The 24,403-nt window shown below is 44.2% G+C and overlaps 5 protein-coding genes, 1 long non-coding RNA gene and 1 pseudogene across 17 annotated transcripts; 4 read left to right on the top strand and 3 right to left on the bottom strand.

Annotated features, from left to right (window-relative positions):
- Positions 1-1,116: 1,116 nt before the first annotated feature.
- On the top strand, positions 1,117-4,486 carry LOC130522496 (dehydrogenase/reductase SDR family member 4-like). Of its 2 annotated transcripts, none has more exons than XM_057026940.1 (8): positions 1,117-1,252; positions 2,772-2,949; positions 3,026-3,127; positions 3,199-3,269; positions 3,332-3,383; positions 3,457-3,591; positions 3,669-3,724; positions 3,803-4,486. In XM_057026940.1, the coding sequence occupies exons 2-8, from the start codon at positions 2,803-2,805 to the stop codon at positions 3,915-3,917; spliced, it is 678 nt and encodes a 225-aa protein (XP_056882920.1). In that variant the 5' UTR covers positions 1,117-1,252; positions 2,772-2,802; the 3' UTR covers positions 3,918-4,486. The 2 variants fall into 2 exon arrangements, with proteins under 2 accessions (XP_056882920.1, XP_056882919.1); XM_057026939.1 differs by lacking the exon at positions 1,117-1,252 and adding an exon at positions 2,513-2,634.
- Positions 3,981-16,242, top strand: LOC130522497 (dehydrogenase/reductase SDR family member 4-like). Of its 9 annotated transcripts, XR_008949641.1 has the most exons (10): positions 4,060-4,196; positions 10,266-10,387; positions 10,526-10,703; positions 10,780-10,881; positions 10,953-11,023; positions 11,086-11,137; positions 11,211-11,345; positions 11,423-11,478; positions 13,948-14,249; positions 16,122-16,242. XR_008949641.1 is itself a non-coding variant. In XM_057026950.1 (9 exons), the coding sequence occupies exons 2-9, from the start codon at positions 10,275-10,277 to the stop codon at positions 11,744-11,746; spliced, it is 897 nt and encodes a 298-aa protein (XP_056882930.1). In that variant the 5' UTR covers positions 3,981-4,104; positions 10,266-10,274; the 3' UTR covers positions 11,747-11,787. The 9 variants fall into 9 exon arrangements, 8 of the variants coding, with proteins under 8 accessions (XP_056882930.1, XP_056882929.1, XP_056882928.1 ...); XM_057026950.1 differs by lacking the exons at positions 13,948-14,249; positions 16,122-16,242 and adding an exon at positions 11,557-11,787 and having other exon boundaries at positions 3,981-4,104; XM_057026948.1 differs by lacking the exon at positions 16,122-16,242 and having other exon boundaries at positions 13,948-14,631.
- LOC130522500 (uncharacterized) lies at positions 5,504-8,245 on the bottom strand. The gene is made up of 3 exons (XR_008949642.1): positions 7,282-8,245; positions 6,526-6,883; positions 5,504-6,242 (listed from the first exon to the last, which is right to left on the bottom strand). It is a non-coding gene; the product is annotated as an uncharacterized LOC130522500 (long non-coding RNA).
- Positions 11,773-13,451, bottom strand: LOC130522495 (uncharacterized). The gene is made up of 5 exons (XM_057026938.1): positions 13,261-13,451; positions 12,519-13,194; positions 12,279-12,325; positions 12,141-12,211; positions 11,773-12,066 (listed from the first exon to the last, which is right to left on the bottom strand). Exons 1-5 carry the CDS (start codon positions 13,418-13,420, stop codon positions 11,947-11,949), a joined length of 1,074 nt encoding a protein of 357 aa, XP_056882918.1. The 5' UTR covers positions 13,421-13,451; the 3' UTR covers positions 11,773-11,946.
- On the top strand, positions 16,131-17,658 carry LOC130522498 (dehydrogenase/reductase SDR family member 4-like; annotated as a pseudogene).
- LOC130522493 (uncharacterized) lies at positions 17,632-20,638 on the bottom strand. 2 transcript variants are annotated; one of them, XM_057026934.1, is made up of 10 exons: positions 20,232-20,638; positions 19,905-20,107; positions 19,689-19,793; positions 19,511-19,606; positions 19,323-19,433; positions 19,123-19,246; positions 18,381-19,056; positions 18,141-18,187; positions 18,002-18,072; positions 17,632-17,927 (listed from the first exon to the last, which is right to left on the bottom strand). In XM_057026934.1, exons 1-10 carry the CDS (start codon positions 20,254-20,256, stop codon positions 17,808-17,810), a joined length of 1,578 nt encoding a protein of 525 aa, XP_056882914.1. In that variant the 5' UTR covers positions 20,257-20,638; the 3' UTR covers positions 17,632-17,807. The 2 variants fall into 2 exon arrangements, with proteins under 2 accessions (XP_056882914.1, XP_056882913.1); XM_057026933.1 differs by having other exon boundaries at positions 19,905-20,128.
- Positions 20,639-20,650: 12 nt separating this feature from the next.
- Positions 20,651-22,352, top strand: cideb (cell death inducing DFFA like effector b). Of its 2 annotated transcripts, none has more exons than XM_057026952.1 (6): positions 20,651-20,808; positions 21,010-21,130; positions 21,322-21,436; positions 21,611-21,769; positions 21,852-22,042; positions 22,111-22,352. In XM_057026952.1, exons 2-6 carry the CDS (start codon positions 21,117-21,119, stop codon positions 22,250-22,252), a joined length of 621 nt encoding a protein of 206 aa, XP_056882932.1. In that variant the 5' UTR covers positions 20,651-20,808; positions 21,010-21,116; the 3' UTR covers positions 22,253-22,352. The 2 variants fall into 2 exon arrangements, with proteins under 2 accessions (XP_056882932.1, XP_056882931.1); XM_057026951.1 differs by having other exon boundaries at positions 20,663-20,808; positions 20,962-21,130.
- The last annotated feature ends 2,051 nt before the right edge of the window (positions 22,353-24,403 follow it).

Below are 24,403 nucleotides of genomic sequence, written 5' to 3' on the forward strand. Positions count from 1 at the left end.
GATGTCATTGCAGAGTTAATCAAAGCGAACAGTGAAGAAGCCGATATTACTGCCAGAACAGAAATATGTCATATGAAGAGTTGGATGTCTTCACCGAGTATGACACTGACACTGGTTGTATTCCAAACGTGCAACTCAAGATCAAGCTAGCCAATGAAACGCTAGTCCAAAAGCGCCACAACCCAATTTCCAAACCTTTGTACAGAGATGTAAAAGAATATGTGCAGAAACCCCTTGGCCTCAGATGGATGTCAACCTCAACACACTCATCACCCGTGGATAAGAGCTTGTGTCCGAGTGTCGACTTTAGGGTATTAAATCGCAAAACCGTTCCCAACTATCACCCACTTCCAGGCATTCAGGATCTACCTGATAACCTTAGAGGCTACTCCTGGTTCTTGATCAAGTCAGTGCATACCACAGGGGTTTGTTGATGGGACCTCCAGTCACCTTAGCACCCCTTGGGGTCCATATGAGTGGCTTCGCCTCCAATTCGGCCTTACTAATGCCCCAGGGGCCTTTCAGTGATGTAAGGAGGGGGTCCTTGACAGAATGGGATGAATGTTCTCCGTATCTTGATGATGTGCTCTGTTTTTCCAGGACATTCCAGGATAATGCAGAGCATCTGAGAAGAGTACTCTCGCCTTTGGGGGCATGGCATGAAATTAATGCCCAAGGAGTGGGAATTTTTCAGGAACAAGTGAGATCTATAGGGCGCCTGGTGACAAATGGGGGGGGTTCAGATAGACCATAAAGACCTGGAATCAGTGTTGCAGCTAAAACAGAGAGGAAGCCAAAGAATGTTGGGGGAGTCAGAGGTCTGTTGGGCTTCTTGAGCTGTTGGGGAACCTTCATACAGGACTGCCCGGCCCAAGCTTGCAGAGCATCCTGAGGAGATTAACCAGAGACCTGTTAAAGATCACGTTACATCCAAATGAAAAGTCACCAAGTCTGGCCACACATCACTAAATGCTGATGCATTAAATGAAGTTCTGGAAGCCACCCTCTATCAGCAGCAGGGAGGTGAAGTATGTATCATCTCTTCTGGTTCCAGAACACTCACCCCCCGATTTTCTAAGATGATCAGAGCTGTGGTAACAGGGCTGGACATGCTGGTGACTTACTCTACGGTAGATGGCGCTCCTGTGAGTGATCGAGGAACAGTTTACGCCTGACCCAACGCACGCGCAGCTCCGCATCGCTGCTGGCTCAGAAAGGGAAAGTAGGGCGTCTAATTCCTGATTATTCACAGGTAACTGTTAGAACATTACTCCGCTGTCATTTTGTTACCTTCACCGTCTCGCCACAGAAGCAGCTCACCTGTGTTCGTGAGGGGCGTGACATGTATGTTACATTTTCAAATATGGTTCTGACTACAATAAGGTTGCGTCTTAGAAATAAGAAAACAGACGCGTCATGAGGATTATTGTGCACTTTATTTTGTTTACGAAAGAATAGCTTCAATTATTCAATTTAAATCTGTTTGTTCTTTTTTTTGGAAAGTATTGTAACCCAAGGTTGTTTGATTGGATAAAAAAAACAAAGTCTTTTGAATAGATTCTGATACGGAAACCTTGAAGTATTTTTGATATGTTGCGTAATAAATCGCTACTGGCCACGCAAGCAAAAATAACGCGTCTTGTTTGTGGTTATTCGCGGTCCCAGATCCCCAGTGGATCCTTGCCTGTGCGTTATTTGTTCCGACCAGATTCCCCTCAGTCTGAGGCCGTTAACATAAACATTAGGATGATTCCGATCAGGTCTTCTTTTTTAATGGTGGGTGTGTTGAGTTTTTGAGCCGTTTATCTGCGAACATCTTTCGAACTTCACTAAAGTCTTAAAAGTGTCCATGTTAACTTAAGGCCGGAGACGCTGCTGATATAAATTGATCTGAGAGGATTCAATATGAATAAATAATCTTCTAAATAAAAAAAATTAAAAGAATAACTAACATGGACGGGTCACACATGAATGCGCAGGCGGGCTCCTTCCGTTCCTCTGATGCGCGTTCACAATGTCAAGAATATTACGCCAGACCTCGTCGAAATAAAATGAATTGAAGAAGAGAGCATAAAGACTTAAATGTCGCTGGTTTAAAAAGCCTTATTAGTAAGTTTATGTAACTGTAAACCACTGAGATATAGACGTCTCTTTCACTATGTTATTCTATGGAGAAAAAAAAAACATTTTGGGGACCAAGGGAAGCTCGTGGCCGACGCCTTCTGAGCAGTACCTGGTTTGGCCAGCAGGGTTTTGCTTTAAAATGGAAATGGATATTTGCATGACATGCACTGGTTATCTATTTCTGTCATCAAGTAACTTCAACTCTACTTTATTGATCCCTTTGGGATGACTCTCTCAGGGAAATTTAAATTTAAAAGTTAGTTGCCTTAAAAATGCGCCTTATGTGAGTAAATATCAATCAATCAACTGACTCTTAGCTTTATTCTCTAATCTGGCTGTTGACCCTTGTCTCTACCAACTACTATTTTAATAACAACTTTTCCTGTAGACACAGGTGATGTTGAGGTCCATATTCAGGTGCCTTAGCCCCAATCTAGTTGCTGGGCAAAGAAGGATGTCACAAAGCAGCCTTAATGGGAAGGTAGCCATTGTCACAGCCTCCACAGATGGGTAAGAAATTGTTGAGAAATGTCAACAATGCACTGAAAACATGGATGTCTTTTTCTTTACAGCCAGTAATCAACACACCCCCGCATTTGAGAATGAAACTGCCATTAAATGTTGTACTTTTTCTTCCTTCTCCTCAGAATCGGACTAGCAACAGCGCAGGCTCTGGGAATGAGAGGAGCCCACGTGGTGGTGAGCAGCCGGTGTCAGGCGAACGTGGACAAGGCCGTGGCTCTGCTGAGGACCCACAACATCCAAGTGACCGGAACCACCTGTAATGTTGGCAAAGGAGAAGACAGAGAGAAACTGATTCAGATGGTATTTTCATTCTTGTAACCACAACAACTCGGAATAGCGAGTGTTGAACACTTGATCTCTGCTGCTTTGGAAACAGACTCTGGATCAGTGTGGGGGGATCGACATCCTGGTGTCCAATGCGGCCGTCAAATCATCCTTTGGAAACATCCTGGACTCCACAGAGGACGACTGGGACAAGGTGCGTTCAACCACGCATCAGTGTTGCTCCAGGAGACGTTCTCCAATGATTAATGCTTCTCCTCTTTCCAGGTCCTGTCTTTAAATGTGAAATCAGCCTTCCTCTTGACTAAGCTGGTGGTGCCTCACATGGAGAAGAGAGGGTGAGTGACTGGATGGGGCCGAACATTAGCCTAACTGTATACTGATGCATAAAATCTTTTAGAGGGGGAAATATCGTATTTGTATCATCATTGGCAGCGTATCAACCAATCCAGGTGAGTGTCAGTGTACCTGCTGTTATTTCCATATATGCAGTAAAATGTAAATAAGAATTGCATATTTCTGCAGGGACTTGGCCCCTACTGTGTGAGCAAGACCGCCCTGCTGGGTCTGACCAGGGTTCTGGCCCCTGAGCTGGCTCAGAGTAACATAAGGGTCAACTGTGTGGCCCCTGGACTGATAAAGACCAGATCCAGCTCTGCGGTAAGCAGAAACATCAGAGTCCTGCATATGTTGGCTGATGTTTTGCTCTGAGGGCTAATTTCTGTTCATCTCTCCAGTTGTGGGAAAATGAAGCCATCATGGATGAATTTAAGAAGCAGCTCAGCATCAAAAGGTGCAGCTCAGGTTTAAGATTTTCACTGAGCTGTTGTCATGGTTGCACTTTTGAATATGTTGTGGTTGCGCCCCCCAGGATCGGACAGGTGGAGGAAATTGGTGGGGTGGTCGCCTTTCTGTGTTCCGAGGAGGCTTCCTACATCACAGGAGAGACCATTATGGCAAGCGGGGGGATGGGCTGCCGACTCTGAGCCCCTCAATATTTTTTTTGGAGTGGAGAAACTGAAATGAAAAAGATCAAACTGGCAGAAATGTCTCATATATTTTACTTTACTTCTCGGTCGTGATGTCATTGCAGAGTTAACACTTTACGCTTGCTCCGCATCGCTGCTGGCTCAGAAAGGGAAAGTAGGGCGTCTAATTCCTGATTATTCACAGGTAACTGTTAGAACATTACTCCGCTGTCATTTTGTTACCTTCACCGTCTCGCCACAGAAGCAGCTCACCTGTGTTCGTGAGGGGCGTGACATGTATGTTACATTTTCAAATATGGTTCTGACTGCAATAAGGTTGCGTCTTAGAAATAAGAAAACAGACGCGTCATGAGGATTATTGTGCACTTTATTTTGTTTACGAAAGAATAGCTTCAATTATTCAATTTAAATCTGTTTATTCTTTTTTTTTTGGAAAGTATTGTAACCCAAGGTTGTTTGATTGGATAAAAAAACAAAGTCTTTTGAATAGATTCTGATTCGGAAACCTTGAAGTATTTTTGATATGTTGCGTAATAAATCGCTACTGGCCACGCAAGCAAAAATAACGCGTCTTGTTTGTGGTTATTCGCGGTCCCAGATCCCCAGTGGATCCTTGCCTGTGCGTTATTTGTTCCGACCAGATTCCCCTCGGTCTGAGGCCGTTAACATAAACATTGGGATGATTCCGATCAGGTCTTCTTTTTTTTTTTTTTAAAGGTGGGTGTGTTGAGTTTTTGAGCCGTTATCGCCATATCTGCGAACATCTTTCGAACTTCACTGTTAGAAAAAGACCGTCGTTTTTACAGGAAAACGCTGGCAGCTGGGGTTACCAGAGAATTCCTGTAAAAAAAAACCAACAGGACAGTAGATAAATTTACAAAGAAAATATGTAAATGGTTTTACAGTGAATGCCAAGGCTGAACTGTTAATTCTACAAAAAATCTATCAATTTCATGGATCATTGTTGTATATAAATAGATCATTTGCTGTACTTTTTACATGTAACTACTTATTATGCGTCAATAAATTGTAAAATTAACGTGGAACTACCAGGCAAAAAACTATTTAAACTGGTAGAACAACAGTAAAACTTTGCATGTTAAATGGAGCTGTTCTGTATATTCTACATACAAGCTACTCATTATATGCAGTAGTTGTATGTTTTAATAATCAGTTTAAAATGATTAGAACTACACCAAAAAATGCAAAAATACAGCATGATGAAAGACAAGAGAATATCACTTTTAGGAAATTTATTGAACAGCCATTGTGATTAGTTGCCAACAATTAGATTCACTTTTTCAAAATATAGAGCATGCAAAGACGTTGGGGTCCAGGGTTGTGTTGCTGGTTTCTTCCTGCAGTGGCGTGGAGGAGCCACTCATCAGCCACGGCTGGCACCGCAGGCAGACGCACCTGCGGGCTCTCTTCAATCTACCGTGCCATTTAAGGACAGAACTCCTGTGTGTTGTGGCTTTGATGCTTTGTTCTGCCTGTTTCCCTTGCGTCTTCCCTGCTTGTTCGAGGTCTCCATGTCGTCTGCTGGACCTGCGAACGTTCACCGGTCCTGCGGACGGCACAGGGACCTCGGCCATGCCGGGAAGACACCAAGGACACAAAGGCAGTCCTCCTGGACTGCAGGAATCTCAGGAGTCCGATTCTGCACGTTCGCAGGTCCAGCAGACGACATGGAGACCTCGAACAAGCAGGGAAGACGCAAGGGAAACAGGCAGAACAAAGCATCAAAGCCACAACACACAGGAGTTCTGTCCTTAAATGGCACGGTAGATTGAAGAGAGCCCGTAGGTGCGTCTGCCTGCGGTGCCAGCCGTGGCTGATGAGTGGCTCCTCCACGCCACTGCAGGAAGAAACCAGCAACACAACCCTGGACCCCAACACAAAGAACTTTCAAGCATTGGCTCTTTTTAACTGCTGAACAGACAGAGTTACAGGTCATACTTTATCCGTGTTATTTTTTGCTAAAACATACATCTATTTGAGTAATTGAAGATAGACAAGATTTTTACAATACTGTGGAACATTGTTGGATAACAAGGACAACAAGCAGGTGGCAGAACCTCTTCATAGAAAGTTACAAAATGCGCCTTTAAAACAAAACTTGCATGTTGTACATTTAACAAAGTGAAAATTAACAGCACCTCTTCTCTAGCAGTCAACAGAGTCCTTGTTTAGCCTTCACGCCACTCATGATCAGCGAGATCCTGTATCAGGGTCAGAACTCAAGGGTTCACGTTGAGACGACGCTTTGAGTTTTTATTCTCTACTTTGGTTCCTTTTTCTGGGTTTATCAAGAAAAAACACCTGTAGAATAAAAGCATATCAAAACATATTAAGCATTTTTATGAGTTAAAAGAAGACTACAGGAATGAATGAATACACACATCCATATATAAACAAACAGTCTGAGTCTGGGTCCGAGCCAAGACTCAAAGTCATATCAAAACCAATGCTGCACCCAGAGCCAAGGCCGAGAATCAGACCCACACCAAGAACAGATGTGATTACGGCTCTTAGTCTGGGTCTGACTCTCGGCCTTGGCTCTGGGTGCAGTCCGGACTCCAGGTCCCAAGAAATGTTTACTCACCTTTGAAGAAACTCCAGTGTAGAAGCCAGCTCAGATGGATAATGGATCTTGAAACAGTAGTAGCTCCCAAATATTAGCCACAATGCAGAAATGAAGGAAGCGATGTTTGTGTTGACAAGGTTCCGATCCAGACTCAGCATGTACCTTGTTGAGGAATAGGAGGACTGGCCTATAATTTAACAGGTTATATTAATAAGTGCATGGTGGTCATAACTCAGTCACTCACATAACAAATTCAGACACATATGCAAGAGACTTGAGGATTTTTTTGTAAAAACGTGCTTACAACCACTTACTGGACATGACACAGACCTGCCTTCGCCAATGTGATCCTTTAAGTGTGACACTAGCTCTTTCACTGTTTGAAAATGGCGGACACACAATGAAACCGAACATTTTAAATCCGCAACAACAGAAACAGCTTGCGGCTCAAGTATATTGTGCACACGGTAAAAATGGCCCTTGAAAGCCGAGTAAGTAGTAAAGGTTTTATTACAGTTGGCGCCAACACATTTGAAAAGACAGCGTGGCTCATTCCTATGCACTCTGCAATGTTGCACATAGCATCTTAACGTAACCAATTTCTTTTTAGAAAAGACACAGGTGATCATTTTTATAATTTCAAGTGTTTGTCTGTCTCTTTCTGCTTAATTACAAACTGATGTACTTTTTGAAATATGGAGAATTGCTAACTTACGCCATTTGCTATTAGCACACATTTTTGCTAGGTCTCCCAAAGAAAGTAAGAAAACTTACCGTGCAAACTTTAGACTTTCCAATTGCGCAGTCACTCCAGACCCTGCAAAATCTTGTGTGTAGTGTGTCGATTTTTTGTAAAATCTTTTGAAATGAAAAATTTCTGCGATTTCTGCTCTGTTCCGACCCGTTCGCGAGTGGTGTCCGTCGTGTCCGTCAACGAGGAGCTCGCGCCTTTCACGTCTTTCCATCATTATCCAATCAGAGACGAGCTTAACCCGCGCAATTTTAAACTCAAAAAAAATAAGTATCGGAAGGAGGCGGCTTTATTGCACAGGTATCAGCTAAGGATGGGCGATACCACACTTTTGGGATTCGATACGATACCGATGCTTTTTCTTGTATTTTCATCGATATCGATCCCGTTCATTTCTTACTGGCAATTTTTGTCAGTCAAAATATTATTACATTTAAGACAAATACAGACCATTTATATACAATTTATTATGGTCAATTGATTACTAGGATTTCCTTATCCTTTAAACCTGCATAAGACAGTTGTTCCATAAAAAAATAATTAGAACAATGTCTGACACCATCACACCTTTAGTGCACTTGAGGTATGTCATCACACTTTACTGAAGTCTCAGATTGCTTTTCAGAAATCGTATCATATTCACATTTTCTGCTTTAACACGATTGCGTCTCTGGCTGATTATTTCCTCCGGCTCTGCCTTTTGCTGACTGTGTCGGCTCGGCGCAGGCTATGTTGCAGGTTGACGCTCATTCCCTATCTCCTGTCACGTGGCATGGGCCAGCTCAGTACGCCGCCTGGTATAGGGGTGTCTTGGCACAAATTAATTTAAGTAACTAATCTAAAACGGCGGAAAGTGATGCCTACACCCCAATTTTTTTTTTTTAGTTAGTATCGATATTTATAAAAGAACATCGATACCAAATGAGTAGCTTGTGAGTATCGATATATCGATACCACGGGATCGATCTGCCCATCCTTAGTATCAGCTCTTAGGTTGAGCCAGTGATGACGATGAACGGCCTATTATGAATATTGTACCAGTACTGGCTTTCTATTGAATTATTATAAATAAATATTATTATATAAATAATAATAATTATTGTTGTTTTATTGTTGCTGTTATTATTATTATTATTAACATCAATAATAATAATAATGGGCTGTAATGCATTAAAATTTAAAGACAAAAAATATATAAAGCAAGGGTTAAGATTGAACAGTACAATAGGCTACTAAAAACAATGTCATTATAAGTTTATATTTTTAAAAATATAAATAGATAGGCAGTAAACGGTTTCACGTTACAATGAAATTTTGTGTGAAATCACATTTGGTTGACCTCAATTAACATAATTTCATCCATGTTAAAAGGAATAATTTTGGTAAAAGGACAAACCTCTGAAGAGACTAAAACAATAGTTTTTGCAATATTTGCATGTCAATTTATCAAAGTTGCTTTGTTATGAGTATTGCAGTATTTCCCGGTTTCTTTTGCCAATACAGTATTTGTAATTTTAACAAATACATTCCATTCAAATCACACACTGTTGTAGTATATCTAACAAAAAATTCTGTTGAATAGTTTACAAAATTTCACAGTGATTTAAACAAAAAATATATGTATTTGGGTTTACAAGATTTTTTTGTAGGGATTTTACAATGTTTTTATGTACATTTCACGGTCTTTTTTTAGAGTGTTCACGAAAGTCTTAAAAGTGTCCATGTTAACTTAAGGCCGGAGACATTGCTGATATAAATTGATCTGAGAGGATTCAGTGTGAATGAATAATCTTCTAATTCAGAAAATAAATTAACGCGCAGTTAAATAACTCATATGGACGGGTCACACATGAATGCGCAGGCGGGCTCCTTCCGTTCCTCTGATGCGCGTTCACAATGTCGAGAATATTACGCCAGACCAGAATTGAAGAGAACATAAAGACTTACATTTCGTTGGTTTAAAAAGCCTTATTAGTAAGTTTATGTAACTGTAAACCGCTGAGATATAGACGTCTCTTTCACTATGTTATTCTATGGAGAGAAAAAAACATTTTGGGGCCCAAGGGAATCACGTGACCGACGCCTTCTTAGCAGTACCTGGTTTGGCCAGCAGGGTTTTGCTTTAAAATGGAAGGGGGGGGGGGGGCATTCCTGTATAGAGTTCTCTGAACACATCCATGCTCGAAAGTCAAGACGTCCAAGGTCTACCGTGTTTTTGTGTCAGAATCGACTTATTTGCAGGTATGTGGTAAATTCTGCACTTCTTGGGGAGGCAGGGCACTTCATATTTGCATGACATGCACTGGTTATCTATTTCTGTCATCAAGTAACTTCAACTCTACTTTATTGATCCCTTTGGGATGACTCTGTCAGGGAAATTTAAAATGTAAAAGTTAGTTGCCTTAAAAATGCGCCTTATTATGTGTGTAAATATCAATCAATCAACTGACTCTTAGCTTTGATTGATTGATTGAGTACTTTATTGATCCCTTTAGGGGGTGTCCATCAGGGAAATTAGCGTCTCCAAAAAAACGTACAGCACTGTACAAAATTACCCACCACCATTACACGCCATTAAACCTATTAAAGATAATAAAAAATAGAATAGAATAAGAAATAAAATAGAATAAATTAAACATAGAATATAAATATAAAACTATGAAAATGTAAATAAATGAATCGATGGATGAATGAACTGAATGAATGGATGTCCCAGTATTATGTTATTCCAGTGTTGTTCCAGTCCTTCTGTTGGCCCTCCTCCCCCCCAGTGAGGAGTTGAACAGTCTGATGCCTCAGGGGATGAATGAGTTCCCCAGTCTGTTTGTCCTGAACTTGGGGAGGCGCAGCCTCTGGCTGATCAGGCTTCTCTGGCTGTGGATGACAATGTGCAGAGGGTGGCGAACATTGTCCATGATGCTCCGCAGTTTGTCAATATTTATTCTCTAAACTGGCTGTTGACCCTTGTTTCTACCAAATACTATTTTAATAACAACTTTTCCTGTAGACACAGGTGATGTTGAGGTCCATATTCAGGTGCCTTAGCCCCAATCTAGTTGCTGGGCAAAGAAGGATGTCACAAAGCAGCCTTAATGGGAAGGTAGCCATTGTCACAGCCTCCACAGATGGGTAAGAAATTGTTGAGAAATGTCAACAATGCACTGAAAACATGGATGTCTTTTTCTTTACAGCCAGTAATCAACACACACCCTTGCATTTGAGAATGAAACTACTGTTAAACATTGTAATTTTCTTCCTTCTCCTCAGAATCGGACTAGCAACAGCGCTGGCTCTGGGAATGAGAGGAGCCCACGTGGTGGTGAGCAGCCGACGGCAGGCGAACGTGGACAAGGCCGTGGCTCTGCTGAGGACCCACAACATCCAAGTGACCGGAACCACCTGTAATGTTGGCAAAGGAGAAGACAGGGAGAAACTGATTCAGATGGTATTTTCATTCTTGTAACCACAACAACTCGGAATAGCGAGTGTTGAACACTTGATCTCTGCTGCTTTGGAAACAGACTCTGGATCAGTGTGGGGGGATCGACATCCTGGTGTCCAATGCAGCTGTCAAGCCGTTCTTTGGAAACATCCTGGACTCCACAGAGGACGACTGGGACAAGGTGCGTTCAACCATGCATCAGTGTTGCTCCAGGAGACGTTCTCCAATGATTAATGCTTCTCCTCTTTCCAGATCCTGTCTGTAAATGTGAAATCAGCCTTCCTCTTGACTAAGCTGGTGGTGCCTCACATGGAGAAGAGAGGGTGAGTGACTGGATGGGGCCGAACATCAGCCTAACTGTATACTGATGCATAAAATCTTTTAGAGGGGGAAATATCGTATTTGTATCATCTGTGACAGCGTATCAACCAATCCAGGTGAGTGTCAGTGTACCTGCTGTTATTTCCATATATGCAGTAAAATGTAAATAAGAATTGCATATTTCTGCAGGGACTTGGCCCCTACTGTGTGAGCAAGACCGCCCTGCTGGATCTGTCCAGGGTTCTGGCCCCTGAGCTGGCTCAGAGTAACATAAGGGTCAACTGTGTGGCCCCTGGAGACATAAAGACACGCTTCAGCGCTATAGTGAGCAGAAACATCAGAGTCCTGCATATGATGGCTGATGTTTTGCTCTGAGGGCTAATTTCTGTTCATCTCTCCAGTTGTGGAAAAACGAAGCCATCATGGATGAATTTAAGAACCAGCCCAGCATCAAAAGGTGCAGCTCAGGTTTAAGATTTTCACTGAGCTGTTGTCATGGTTGCACTTTTGAATGTGTTGTGGTTGCTCCCCGCAGGATCGGACAGGTGGAGGAAATTGGTGGGGTGGTCGCCTTTCTGTGTTCTGAGGAGGCTTCCTACATCACAGGAGAGACCATCACCGCGAGTGGGGGGGGGGCTGCCAACTCTGAGCCCCTCAATATTACTGAAGTATTTTCAGATCTACCTTGGTTTAGATTTAGATCTAATTATAAGTGTAGAAACTGACATTAAAAACATCAAACTGGCAGAAATGTCTTTTATATTTACTTTAATCACTAAAATATATATACATGACACATATGTATGACTTCCTTTGTATGAAATGACTTTAATAACCCATAATAGTATACATATATTGGCATGATCAAAAATAAAATGTCCACCAGTGTGCTGAAAAGAACATCTCCAGCTAAAAAGGCACTTCCTCATCTGTGTTTGCCACCCATTGAAAGTAGATTTCTCCTGGCCATCCTGGGTCTAAAGAACTCCCTCAGAGTGGGGACGTAGGTGCCGTGTCTGGTCCTGCAGTAGCGCTTCACGAATAGCTGATGGGGACGAGCGGAGAACGGTGGCGTCAGAGCAACGTTCACCCACAAGACTGGGTTGCCTGGATACCTACCCTGTCTTTAAAGTTCTTGGTGGCCTCGTCCTCCGAATCGGCCACGTAATCCTCGCTGTCGCCCGCCGGCTCTAAACAACAAAACACGTTTAACCGGACACATCCAGTCGCCCCCTGATGCAATGTTTGCTGAATCACCTGCGGGGCTCCGTTGCTGGGGAGAGCGGCTTAACGTTGGGAGGTTTCTGTCGAGCAGACAGATTATGAAAATGTTTGCTTTCTTTAAAGGTGAAGGAAACAACAGGAAGAGTAGCAACGGACATCTTTATTAAGTAAAAACATCCACACGGAGCACAAAGCTCCAGCCAGCTGATTTATAGACGTGTTATGAGTGATGGATGAGGAGCACTTTGCACCTCGTGATCCAAAGTCTCTTACTCTTTATTGTCCAAGGCGGGAAAAGCTGAGCTGGGTCTGCTGGATGTCTTCTGCCTTCTCCAATTTTGCCACTTTGCATTCGGGGACTTTTCCGCCGTGCTGCTGCTCCCGCTAACGGCGGTCGCTGGCATCCTGTTGAGAACAACTACCGGCTGGTTGTTCACACAGGGTTCAAAACTGGAGCAGAGTGACGCGTCCTCAGGCCATTCCAAGCCCAGATCTCTTTTACAATCCTTTCTTTCCTTTCCACTCTCTCTGTCTGGCTTTAACAGGCTAGTAAATCTCCCCAAACTCCTGTCCATCCCCTGTTCCTCAGATCCAACCTCTCCATGAATTCCTCCCTCCTCACCAGATTCACCTTTATGGGACCTTTTGCGTTTTATTCCAGCAATTGGTTCCCCAACCTTCCTCTCCACTGTTTGTTCTCCACCCACTTTCCCCGCATCGCCGTCTCTCAGTGTCCTCTTATCAGCAGAAATCATTACCGGCACTTCTTCACTGGATATTATTCCAATCACAGGTGTGATAAACAATGTTTCTGTCTGTATCTGGGTGTCATCCGAGGGGCCTGCGACGGCCATTTTGGATCCAGTTGGTTCTTTTGAGGCTGCTCTCCCCGAAGGTGGCAGGGAAAGAGAGGCCAGGATGGAGTCTCCCATGTTGGGAGGAAGAGATGCTACAAAAAGCAAAAATTTAGAGTCATCAAGCACTTTCTGACCTCAATGAAATGATTCTTCTATACCTGCTGTCTCCAGGTGACCCAGGCATGCCTGATGCTGCAGCAGAAGCTTTAGGAGCTGAGGTTGGGTGGCCGAGCGCGCACATTCCTCCAGGACAGGTGGAGCTTCACTGAGCCAGGACACCGTCTGGTGGAGACAAGCAACAAACGTGAATATCGACATTGAAGAAGTCCCAAAAGCGAGATGGGTAAGAAATTGTTGAGAAATGTCAACAATGCACTGAAAACATGGATGTCTTTTTCTTTACAGCCAGTAATCAACACACCCCTGCATTTGAGAATGAAACTACTGTTAAACATTGTAATTTTCTTCCTTCTCCTCAGAATCGGACTAGCAGCAGCGCAGGCTCGGGGAATGAGAGGAGCCCACGTGGTGGTGAGCAGCCGACGGCAGGCGAACGTGGACAAGCCGTGGCTCTGCTGAGGACCCACAATATCCAAGTGACCGGAACCACCTGTAATGTGGCAAAGGAGAAGACAGAGAGAAACTGATTCAGATGGTATTTTCATTCTTGTAACCGCAAAAACTCGGAATAGCGAGTGTTGAACACTTGATCTCTGCTGCTTTGGAAACAGACTCTGGATCAGTGTGGGGGGATCGACATCCTGGTGTCCAATGCAGCCGTCAACCCGTTCTTTGGAAACATCCATGGTTGCATTTTTGAATTTGTTGTGGTTGCTCCCCCCCAGGATTGGACAGGTGGAGGAAATTGGTGGGGTGGTCGCCTTTCTGTGTTCCGAGGAGGCTTCCTACATCACAGGAGAGACCATCACCGCGAGTGGGGGGATGGGCTGCCGCCTCTGAGCCCCTCAATATTTATTTTGGAGTGTAGAAACTGAAATGAAAAAGATCAAACTGGCAGAAATGTCTCATATATTTTACTTTACTTCTCGGTCGTGATGTCATTGCAGAGTTAACACTTTACGCTTGCTCCGCATCGCTGCTGGCTCAGAAAGGGAAAGTAGGGCGTCTAATTCCTGATTATTCACAGGTAACTGTTAGAACATTACTCCGCTGTCATTTTGTTACCTTCACCGTCTCGCCACAGAAGCAGCTCACCTGTGTTCGTGAGGGGCGTGACATGTATGTTACATTTTCAAATATGGTTCTGACTACAATAAGGTTGCGTCTTAGAAATAAGAAAACAGACGCGTCATGAGGATTATTGTGCACTTTATTTTGTTTACGAAAGAATAGCTTCAATTATTCAATTTAAATCTGTTTATTCTTTTTTTTTTTGAAATTATTGTAACTCAAGGTTGTTTGATTGGATAAAAAAACAAAGTCTTTTGAATAGATTCTGATTCGGAAACCTTGAAGTATTTTTGATATGTTGCGTAATAAATCGCTACTGGCCACGCAAGCAAAAATAACGCGTCTTGTTTGTGGTTATTCGCGGTCCCAGATCCCCAGTGGATCCTTGCCTGTGCGTTATTTGTTCCGACCAGATTCCCCTCGGTCTGAGGCCGTTAACATAAACATTAGGATGATTCCGATCAGGTCTTCTTTTTAATGGTGGGTGTGTTGAGTTTTTGAGCCGTTTATCTGAGAACATCTTTCGAACTTCACTAAAGTCTTAAAAGTGTCCATGTTAACTTAAGGCCGGAGACGCTGCTGATATAAATTGATCTGAGAGGATTCAATGTGAATAAATAATCTTCTAATTCAAAAAAAAAAAATTAACGCGCAGTTAGAATAACTCATATGGACGGGTCACACATGAACGCGCAGGCGGGCTCCTTCCGTTCCTCTGATGCGCGTTCACAATGTCGAGAATATTACGCCAGACCAGAATTGAAGAGAGCATAAAGACTTACATTTCGTTGGTTTAAAAAGCCTTATTAGTAAGTTTATGTAACTGCAAACCGCTGAGATATAGACGTCTCTTTCACTATGTTATTCTATGGAGAGAAAAAACCATTTTGGGGCCCAAGGGAATCACGTGACCGACGCCTTCTTAGCAGTACCTTGGTTTGGCCAGCAGGGTTTTGCTTTAAAATGGAAGGGGGGGGGCATTCCTGTATAGAGTTCCCTGAACACATCCATGCTCGAAAGTCAAGACGTCCAAGGTCTACCGTGTTTTTGTGTCAGAATCGACTTATTTGCAGGTATGTGGTAAATTCTGCACTTCTTGGGGAGGCAGGGCACTTCATATTTGCATGACATGCACTGGTTATCTATTTCTGTCATCAAGTAACTGCAACTCTACTTTATTGATCCCTTTGGGATGACTCTGTCAGGGAAATTTAAATTGAAAAGTTAGTTGCCTTAAAAATGCGCCTTATTATGTGTGTAAATATCAATCAATCAACTGACTCTTAGCTTTGATTGATTGATTGAGTACTTTATTGATCCCTTTAGGGGGTGTCCATCAGGGAAATTAGCGTCTCCAAAAAAACGTACAGCACTGTACAAAATTACCCACCACCATTACACGCCATTAAACCTATTAAAGATAATAAAAAATAGAATACAATAAGAAATAAAATAGAATAAATTAAACATAGAATATAAATATAAAACTATAAAATGTAAATAAATGAATCGATGGATGAATGAATGGATGTCCCAGTATTATGTTATTCCAGTGTTGTTCCAGTCCTTCTGTTGGCCCTCCTCCCCCCCAGTGAGGAGTTGAACAGTCTGATGCCTCAGGGGATGAATGAGTTCCCCAGTCTGTTTGTCCTGAACTTGGGGAGGTGCAGCCTCTGGCTGATCAGGCTTCTCTGGCTGTGGATGACAATGTGCAGAGGGTGGCGAACATTGTCCATGATGCTCCGCAGTTTGTCAATATTTATTCTCTAAACTGGCTGTTGACCCTTGTCTCTACCAAATACTATTTTAGTAACAACTTTTCCTGTAGACACAGGTGATGTTGAGGTCCATATTCAGGTGCCTTAGCCCCAATCTAGTTGCTGGGCAAAGAAGGATGTCACAAAGCAGCCTTAATGGAAGGTAGCCATTGTCACAGCCTCCACAGATGGGTAAGAAATTGTTGAGAAATGTCAACAATGCACTGAAAACATGGATGTCTTTTTCTTTACAGCCAGTAATCAACACACCCCTGCATTTGAGAATGAAACTACTGTTAAACATTGTAATTTTCTTCCTTCTCCTCAGAATCGGACTAGCAACAGCGCTGGCTCTGGGAATGAGAGGAGCCCACGTGGTGGTGAGCAGCCGACGGCAGGCGAACGTGGACAAGGCCGTGGCTCTGCTGAGGACCCACAACATCCAAGTGACCGGAACCACCTGTAATGTTGGCAAAGGAGAAGACAGGGAGAAACTGATTCAGATGGTATTTTCATTCTTGTAACCACAACAACTCGGAATAGCGAGTGTTGAACACTTGATCTCTGCTGCTTTGGAAACAGACTCTGGATCAGTGTGGGGGGATCGACATCCTGGTGTCCAATGCGGCCATCAACACGTTCTTTGGAAACATCCTGGACTCCACAGAGGACGACTGGGACAAGGTGCGTTCAACCACGCATCAGTGTTGCTCCAGGAGACGTTCTCCAATGATTAATGCTTCTCCTCTTTCCAGGTCCTGTCTTTAAATGTGAAATCAGCCTTCCTCTTGACTAAGCTGGTGGTGCCTCACATGGAGAAGAGAGGGTGAGTGACTGGATGGGGCCGAACATCAGCCTAACTGTATACTGATGCATAAAATCTTTTAGAGGGGGAAATATCGTATTTGTATCATCTGTGGTGGCGTATCAACCAATCCAGGTGAGTGTCAGTGTACCTGCTGTTATTTCCATATATGCAGTAAAATGTAAATAAGAATTGCATATTTCTGCAGGGACTTGGCCCCTACTGTGTGAGCAAGACCGCCCTGCTGGGTCTGACCAAGGTTCTGGCCCCTGAGCTGGCTCAGAGTAACATAAGGGTCAACTGTGTGGCCCCTGGAGTCATAAAGACCAGATTCAGCACTATAGTGAGCAGAAACATCAGAGTCCTGCATATGTTGGCTGATGTTTTGCTCTGAGGGCTAATTTCTGTTCATCTCTCCAGTTGTGGGAAAATGAAGCCATCATGGATAAATTTAAGACGCAGCTCAGCATCAAAAGGTGCAGCTCAGGTTTAAGATTTTCACTGAGCTGTTGTCATGGTTGCACTTTTGAATATGTTGTGGTTGCTCCCCCCCAGGATCGGACAGGTGGAGGAAATTGGTGGGGTGGTCGCCTTTCTGTGTTCCGAGGAGGCTTCCTACATCACAGGAGAGACCATCATGGCAACCGGGGGGGCGGGCTCCCGACTCTGAGCCCCTCATTATTACTGAAGTATTTTCAGATCTACCTTGGTTTAGATTTAGATCTAATTATAAATAAGTGTAGAAACTGACATTAAAAACATCAAACTGGCAGAAATGTCTTTTATATTTACTTTAATCACTAAAAATATATATACATGACACATATGTATGACTTCCTTTGTATGAAATGACTTTAAATAACCCATAATAGTATACATATATTGGCATGATCAAAAATAAAATGTCCACCAGTGTGCTGAAAAGAACATCTCCAGCTAAAAAGGCACTTCCTCATCTGCGTTTGCCACCCATTGAAAGTAGATTTCTCCTGGCCATCCTGGGTCTAAAGAACTCCCTCAGAGTGGGGACGTAGGTGCCGTGTCTGGTCCTGCAGTAGCGCTTCACGAATAGCTGATGGGGACGAGCGGAGAACGGTGGCGTCAGAGCAACGTTCACCCACAAGACTGGGTTGCCTGGATACCTACCCTGTCTTTAAAGTTCTTGGTGGCCTCGTCCTCCGAATCGGCCACGTAATCCTCGCTGTCGCCCGCCGGCTCTAAACAACAAAAACACGTTTAACCGGACACATCCAGTCGCCCCCTGATGCAATGTTTGCTGAATCACCTGCGGGGCTCCGTTGCTGGGGAGAGCGGCTTAACGTTGGGAGGTTTCTGTCGAGCAGACAGATTATGAAAATGTTTGCTTTCTTTAAAGGTGAAGGAAACAACAGGAAGAGTAGCAACGAACATCTTTATTAAGTAAAAACATCCACACGGAGCACAAAGCTCCAGCCAGCTGATTTATAGACGTGTTATGAGTGATGGATGAGGAGCACTTTGCACCTCGTGATCCAAAGTCTCTTACTCTTTATTGTCCAAGGCGGGAAAAGCTGAGCTGGGTCTGCTGGATGTCTTCTGCCTTCTCCAATTTTGCCACTTTGCATTCGGGGACTTTTCCGCCGTGCTGCTGCTCCCGCTAACGGCGGTCGCTGGCATCCTGTTGAGAACAACTACCGGCTGGTTGTTCACACATGGCTCAAAACTGGAGCAGAGTGACGCGTCCTCAGGCCATTCCAAGCCCAGATCTCTTTTACAATCCTTTCTTTCCTTTCCACTCTCTCTGTCTGGCTTTAACAGGCTAGTAAATCTCCCCAAACTCCTGTCCATCCCCTGTTCCTCAGATCCAACCTCTCCATGAATTCCTCCCTCCTCACCAGATTCACCTTTATGGGACCTTTTGCGTTTTATTCCAGCAATTGGTTCCCCAACCTTCCTCTCCACTGTTTGTTCTCCACCCACTTTCCCCGCATCGCCGTCTCTCAGGGTCCTCTTATCAGCGGAAATCATTACCGGCACTTCTTCACTGGATATTATTCCAATCACAGGTGTGATAAACAATGTTTCTGTCTGTATCTGGGTGTCATCTGAGGGGCCTGCGACGGCCATTTTGGATCCAGTTGGTTCTTTTGAGGCTGCTCTCCCCGAAGGTGGCAAGGAAAGAGAGGCCAGGATGGAGTCTCCCATGTTGGGAGGAAGAGATGCTACAGAAAGCAAAAATTTAGAGTCATCAAGCACTTTCTGGCCTCAATGAAATGATTCTTCTATACCTGCTGTCTCCAGGTGACCCAGGCATGCCTGATGCTGCAGCAGAAGCTTTAGGAGCTGAGGTTGGGTGGCCGAGCGCGCACATTCCTCCAGGACAGGTGGAGCTTCACTGAGCCAGGACACCGTCTGGTGGAGACAAGCAACAAACGTGAATATCGACGTTGAAGAAGTCCCAAAAGCGAGAATTGGCGGCCCGCTCTACCCGAGCCAGGCTGGGGGCGGGAAGCAGCTGGTCTACTCGGATCAAAAACTCCCACAGCAGTTTCTCCAACTCCTGGTCAAACTCCAGCCCGTACTCCACAGGAAATTCCTCCTGTCGGGCAGAAGGATGGGAGACGTTAACGTTGAGTGCGATCAGAGGAAAGCTGGAGCTGAACTGGAGGCACTTGCCTTGAAGAATTGCTCCCGTTCAGCCGCATCCTTTAGTAGCGTGCGGACCAGTAAATGGAAATTTTCCACCGTTCTTTGAATCTTTAAATCCCTCTTCTGGGACAGAAAACAGCACAAATCAGGCTCACTTTTTGTCACTAGTCAGGGCTTATATCTTCAAGCGGAGGGGTGTGAATACCTGTATGTGACCAGAGCCGGACATGGCAGCAGGAATGCGTATCCTCTCCAGATGTGGCGTGATCACCTCCTCATCTGGCTGCTTCTGACAAAGCTCCAAAATTAGCTGAGAAAGAAGGTGAAAGTTAACCACAATGGTTTGAAACAGATGCGTGCCTGACACAAAGATGGGAAATCATCACAACTGAACAGCAGAGTGTGGCCCCACCAGACTCACCCGTCCTCTTAGCCCCAGTGCTAACTTGCCCTGGTGTCTGACGGTGAGCAGGCCTGGGACCGTCTCGCAGGCCGATGTGACAAACTCCTCCACGACACCATACTGCATCGCGTCCCTCTGCTTGATCACTTTCCACAAGGCTGCAGAAACCAGCCGCACGGGCGGAGCGAGGAGCTGGAGAGCTGCGAAAGGGAGCCTGGCTTCTGCAGACAACAGATGATGGGCTACAGTGCATCAGTTGCAGCCTCTTGATCAACAAATCAACTATCACCCACATCTATCACGCAAAATACACTGGATTTTTAACCCAGTACCAGTAAAACTTACCATTTTCATGTGTCCTTCCGGCCATTCCACTTAAAAAGGAGAACGCTTATGCTAGCGGAGATAAAAGATCTAATGTTCAACGAACCCTCAATAACCTGCTTACACGCAAACTTGAAAATGACTCATTGGTAAAACGCGTGAGATGGTATTTTCTATTTTTACCCTGTGGTAAAGCTTAAAATCAATGTTTATGGCTACTCCAGAACACTGTCATCAAAACTTCTTTCTCGTTCTCCCGCCTTCGCTGGTAAAACAAGGTTCGTTTGTTTTAACATTTGGGGTATCCCGAAATGGCGGTGCGGCACGAATGTGTGAAGTAAACGTTCTACGAAACTCCGCCGACGCGCGCGCCAAGACTCTTAAAGAAGTACACTTCCGACGTTACCCCGGATTTGACGTTGCGGAAGTGACGTTGCGGCGTTATATGTTTGTTTGGCTCAACATTTTATTATGATGGATGAAATGTTACTTAACTAAGACAATTAAGAGCGATAATTATTGTAAAAATTCTTAGAGCACCACCTATCCCCACGTGTTATTTAAAAATATGACGTAAAGGATTACTTTACAACTCACGGTATTGAAAATTTGCATTATATCGTTTAGGAATAAAATGGATTAATCTTTTCTGAATAAAATACCACTACTGTTAATATACTGACCACAAAACTGCTCTTTTTAAAAATTATACTGTTGTACCATGTAAAACTCTTGTTTCACATATTCGCAGAACACGTGAACTTTGATTTATGTTGTCCTGCGTCTGTATTATCATCAGCTTCGGGGTAAAGTCCAGGAGCTGGGTCAAACACAAGCAGTACTCTATTAGTTTACAATTTGCTTCAACAAGTCTTCTGAGATAATAACCCAGGGAGAAGACACAGCATGGATACCATCAAGTAAGCAAAGAGATCTTTTTGGTTCTCTAAGACTGATCTGTTTTCTGATCCTTTAACCCTCATCAACAACAAACAACATCTGGGGTCTTTCTGAGTTCAGTAGCTGGTCCCGTTCTGCTTTGGGTCACTTTATAATGAGCAAAAGTAAGCAATTGTATAGCTGTAGTTAACAATGTGTCACTTTTCAACAGATCTGTAACCAAACGCGTGTGGGCTCCGCCACAGCGTCCCTTCAGAGTGTGTTGTCATAGCAGAGAGACCAGGAAGGGCATCACGGCTGGGACATTGGAGGAGCTGAAACAGAAGGTAAGAGTGACCGTAAACGGCACAAAAGTTCAAGGATGTGTCTCAAATGTTTAGCTAGTTGGTTGGTTGGACTGTAGCTGGCTACACACAGACAAAATGTTAATAGAACAATGTGATTTATGGGTTTTGTTCCTCACGCAGGACTCTCATTCTCGCTTTAATCCTGTGTTGTAGGTGTGCCACGCTCTGCTGCTCTCCCTGTCCGCGGTGTCCATGTCCCTGGTCTGCGAAGAGGACGGCACAGAAGTGGACTCTGACGACTTCCTCATGACCCTGCCGGACAACACAATGCTCATGGCCCTGCAGCCCGGGGAGACGTGGAGGCCCCAGCCAGTACGTACAGAAAAAAGAAAGGTCGCACCGCTGAGATGCTCTTTAAGCAGGGGATTCAGGGGTTCTGTGTCTGATCCTCCAGGGTTCGGTCGTGCTCAAATCTCCAGCCCACGACAGGCCCCGCACTGGGAAGGATATCGCTCGCGTCACCTTCGACCTTTACCGAATAAGCCCAAAGGATATTTTCGGCTCGCTGAGTGTGAAGGCTACATTTCAAGGCCTTTATTCCGTGAGCGCTGACTTTCAGTGTCTGGGACCAAAGAAAGTCCTCAGGTAGGCAAATCGATGACCTCTAAAATAAGAAAAGTTCTAGTTAACGGGTCTTGGTTCTGTCTTCGCAGAGAAGCCCTGCGTGTTGCATCGACCCTCCTGCAAGCTGCCGGGCACCTGCTCATCACCTCGGCCTCCATGATCCGCCGCATCATCGACGGGACTGAACTCTGGAGCTCGCAGAGGGCCGAGTACACCACCAGCTGGAACTGAGTCCCAGCCGACCCGCTTCGGGGGCCACTGGGCCTCACCGTGTCCACCAATGTGTGATTATGTCTTTACATCTGGCAATAATGAGTATTACGGGTCCTGATTGCTGTTTTTTTGTCTTTATTGTACAAATATTTCGAACTCACGAATGGACTTCGCGTTGGAGATCTTAGCTGAAATAACATCCTGATGTTGATGCTCTTTTGAAAACGTACAGTCCTGAATGAAAGAAAAACTTAATGTCCGGTTAACAAATGCAAATAAATCACAGCCTAATAGACAACAACAGAAACAATAATAATTTAGGAAAAACACCGAGAAACATTTTTGAGAAACGATGTTATAATATGTACTTGAATTATTATATGCAAGGCTTCTTTAAAATGTATTTTACACTGACAATTAAAGGATATATAAGTCCAGTTTAAGAAGGGAAAGAATAACATTCAAATCGCTTAGATGGTGGGTTAATTTATATGAATTTGATGGTTAATGAAACCAATTAGCAGTTAGTGATGTTGCTAGCTCTCACAAAAGCCCCACTTTTGGCCTATTTTGTAATTGGCATGAATTGGCTGGGATGATTTATGAAAGGTAAAGGGGGGAATAGCTAAATAACGACACACTTGAAATAACATTACCTTTTATCGTCGCTGTGGTCGCATTTATAAGTGCGCTAACTAGAGTAGCGCTACCGCAAGGCGACAGAAAAAAATGCTGCTGATTATTATTATTATTTATTCATTTATTTTCGCAGCCTGATTCCATCATGACCGAACTTATAATAGACTTTATTTCTCTATATGATTTAATAATAACGGATCCTGGGCAACGCCCCTCCCCCAGCAGTATTACAGAGAAATGGAACCGAAAGTAAAGTTACGATGGCCGTTGGCTTCTGTTTTCAGGAAGTCAAAACCTTGTTTAGTCGAGCGATCGCACAGTCAGAAACCTGAAGAGTAGCAAGAAGGATCTGAAAAGCCTCAAACCTGAAGGGTAATTAAAATAACCATGTCTGGCGAACAAAGTAAAGAGCCTGGCGTTATCGTCTGTGACATGTGCGCGGACAACGATCGCAAACCAGCACAGAAGACCTGCATGAAGTGTGAGATCGCCATGTGCGGGGAGCACCTCAAGCCTCATCTCACCACTCCGGTGTTACTACAGACGCATCCTCTGACCGAACCTGTGGCGCTGGGCGCCACCACCAAGTGCCCCCAACATGGTAAACTGCTGGAGTACTACTGCCTGGATGACCTGACCTGTGTCTGCGTCTCCTGCGCCATCGAAGACCAGCACCGTCTGCACAACATGAAGACCTTCTCCACGGCCCGCAAGGAGCTCAAGGAGAAGCTCGTACACGAGCAGCGGGATCTGCTGACCAGAACTGGCAGGAAGGACACGAGTCTGGAAGAGTGGATTAAGGTGGAAACCAAGAAGGCGACGCGCTCCAGCGTTCAGCTTGTTGATGCTGTGAAACAACTGCGTGATCTTGCTCTGACCAGTGTCCAGAACTCGGTCTCTGCCCGTATGGTTTCCATCAAAACCAGCACGGGCAGCTTTCGGGCAGCACAAGGCGAGACGGACACCTTCCGGTTCTTGCAGATGTATTTTACACTGACAATTAAAGGATATATAAGTCCAGTTTAAGAAGGTAAAGAATAACATTCAAATCGCTTAGATGGTGGGTTAATTTATATGAATTTGATGGTTAATGAAACCAATTAGCAGTTAGTGATGTTGCGGCCTATTTTGTAATTGGCATGAATTGGCTGGGATGATTTATGAAAGGTAAAGGGGGGGAATAACTTAATAACGACTAACACTTGAAATAACATTACCTTTTATCGTCGCTGTGTTCGCATTTATAAGTGCGCTAACTAGAGTAGCGCTACCGCAAGGCGACAGAAAAACATGTTCAAAATGCTGCTGATGTCACAGCCCTTTTCTCCAGTTCCCTCCTGTCCCAGTACTTTTCCACTGCCCTGCTCACATCACACCCTCTGATCACACCACACCTGCTCTCAGTACGGATCACACACCTGCCCTCACTCATCAATCAGCTCACCTACCAGTGTATATATTTCCAGCCTCACACTCACTCGGTGCCAGATTGTTCTTCTGCTCTCATGCAAGACTTTCCAGCGTTGTTTC

Source organism: Takifugu flavidus, chromosome 3 (assembly GCF_003711565.1).
Source record: "Takifugu flavidus isolate HTHZ2018 chromosome 3, ASM371156v2, whole genome shotgun sequence".
Classification (NCBI taxonomy): Eukaryota; Metazoa; Chordata; class Actinopteri; order Tetraodontiformes; family Tetraodontidae; genus Takifugu; species Takifugu flavidus.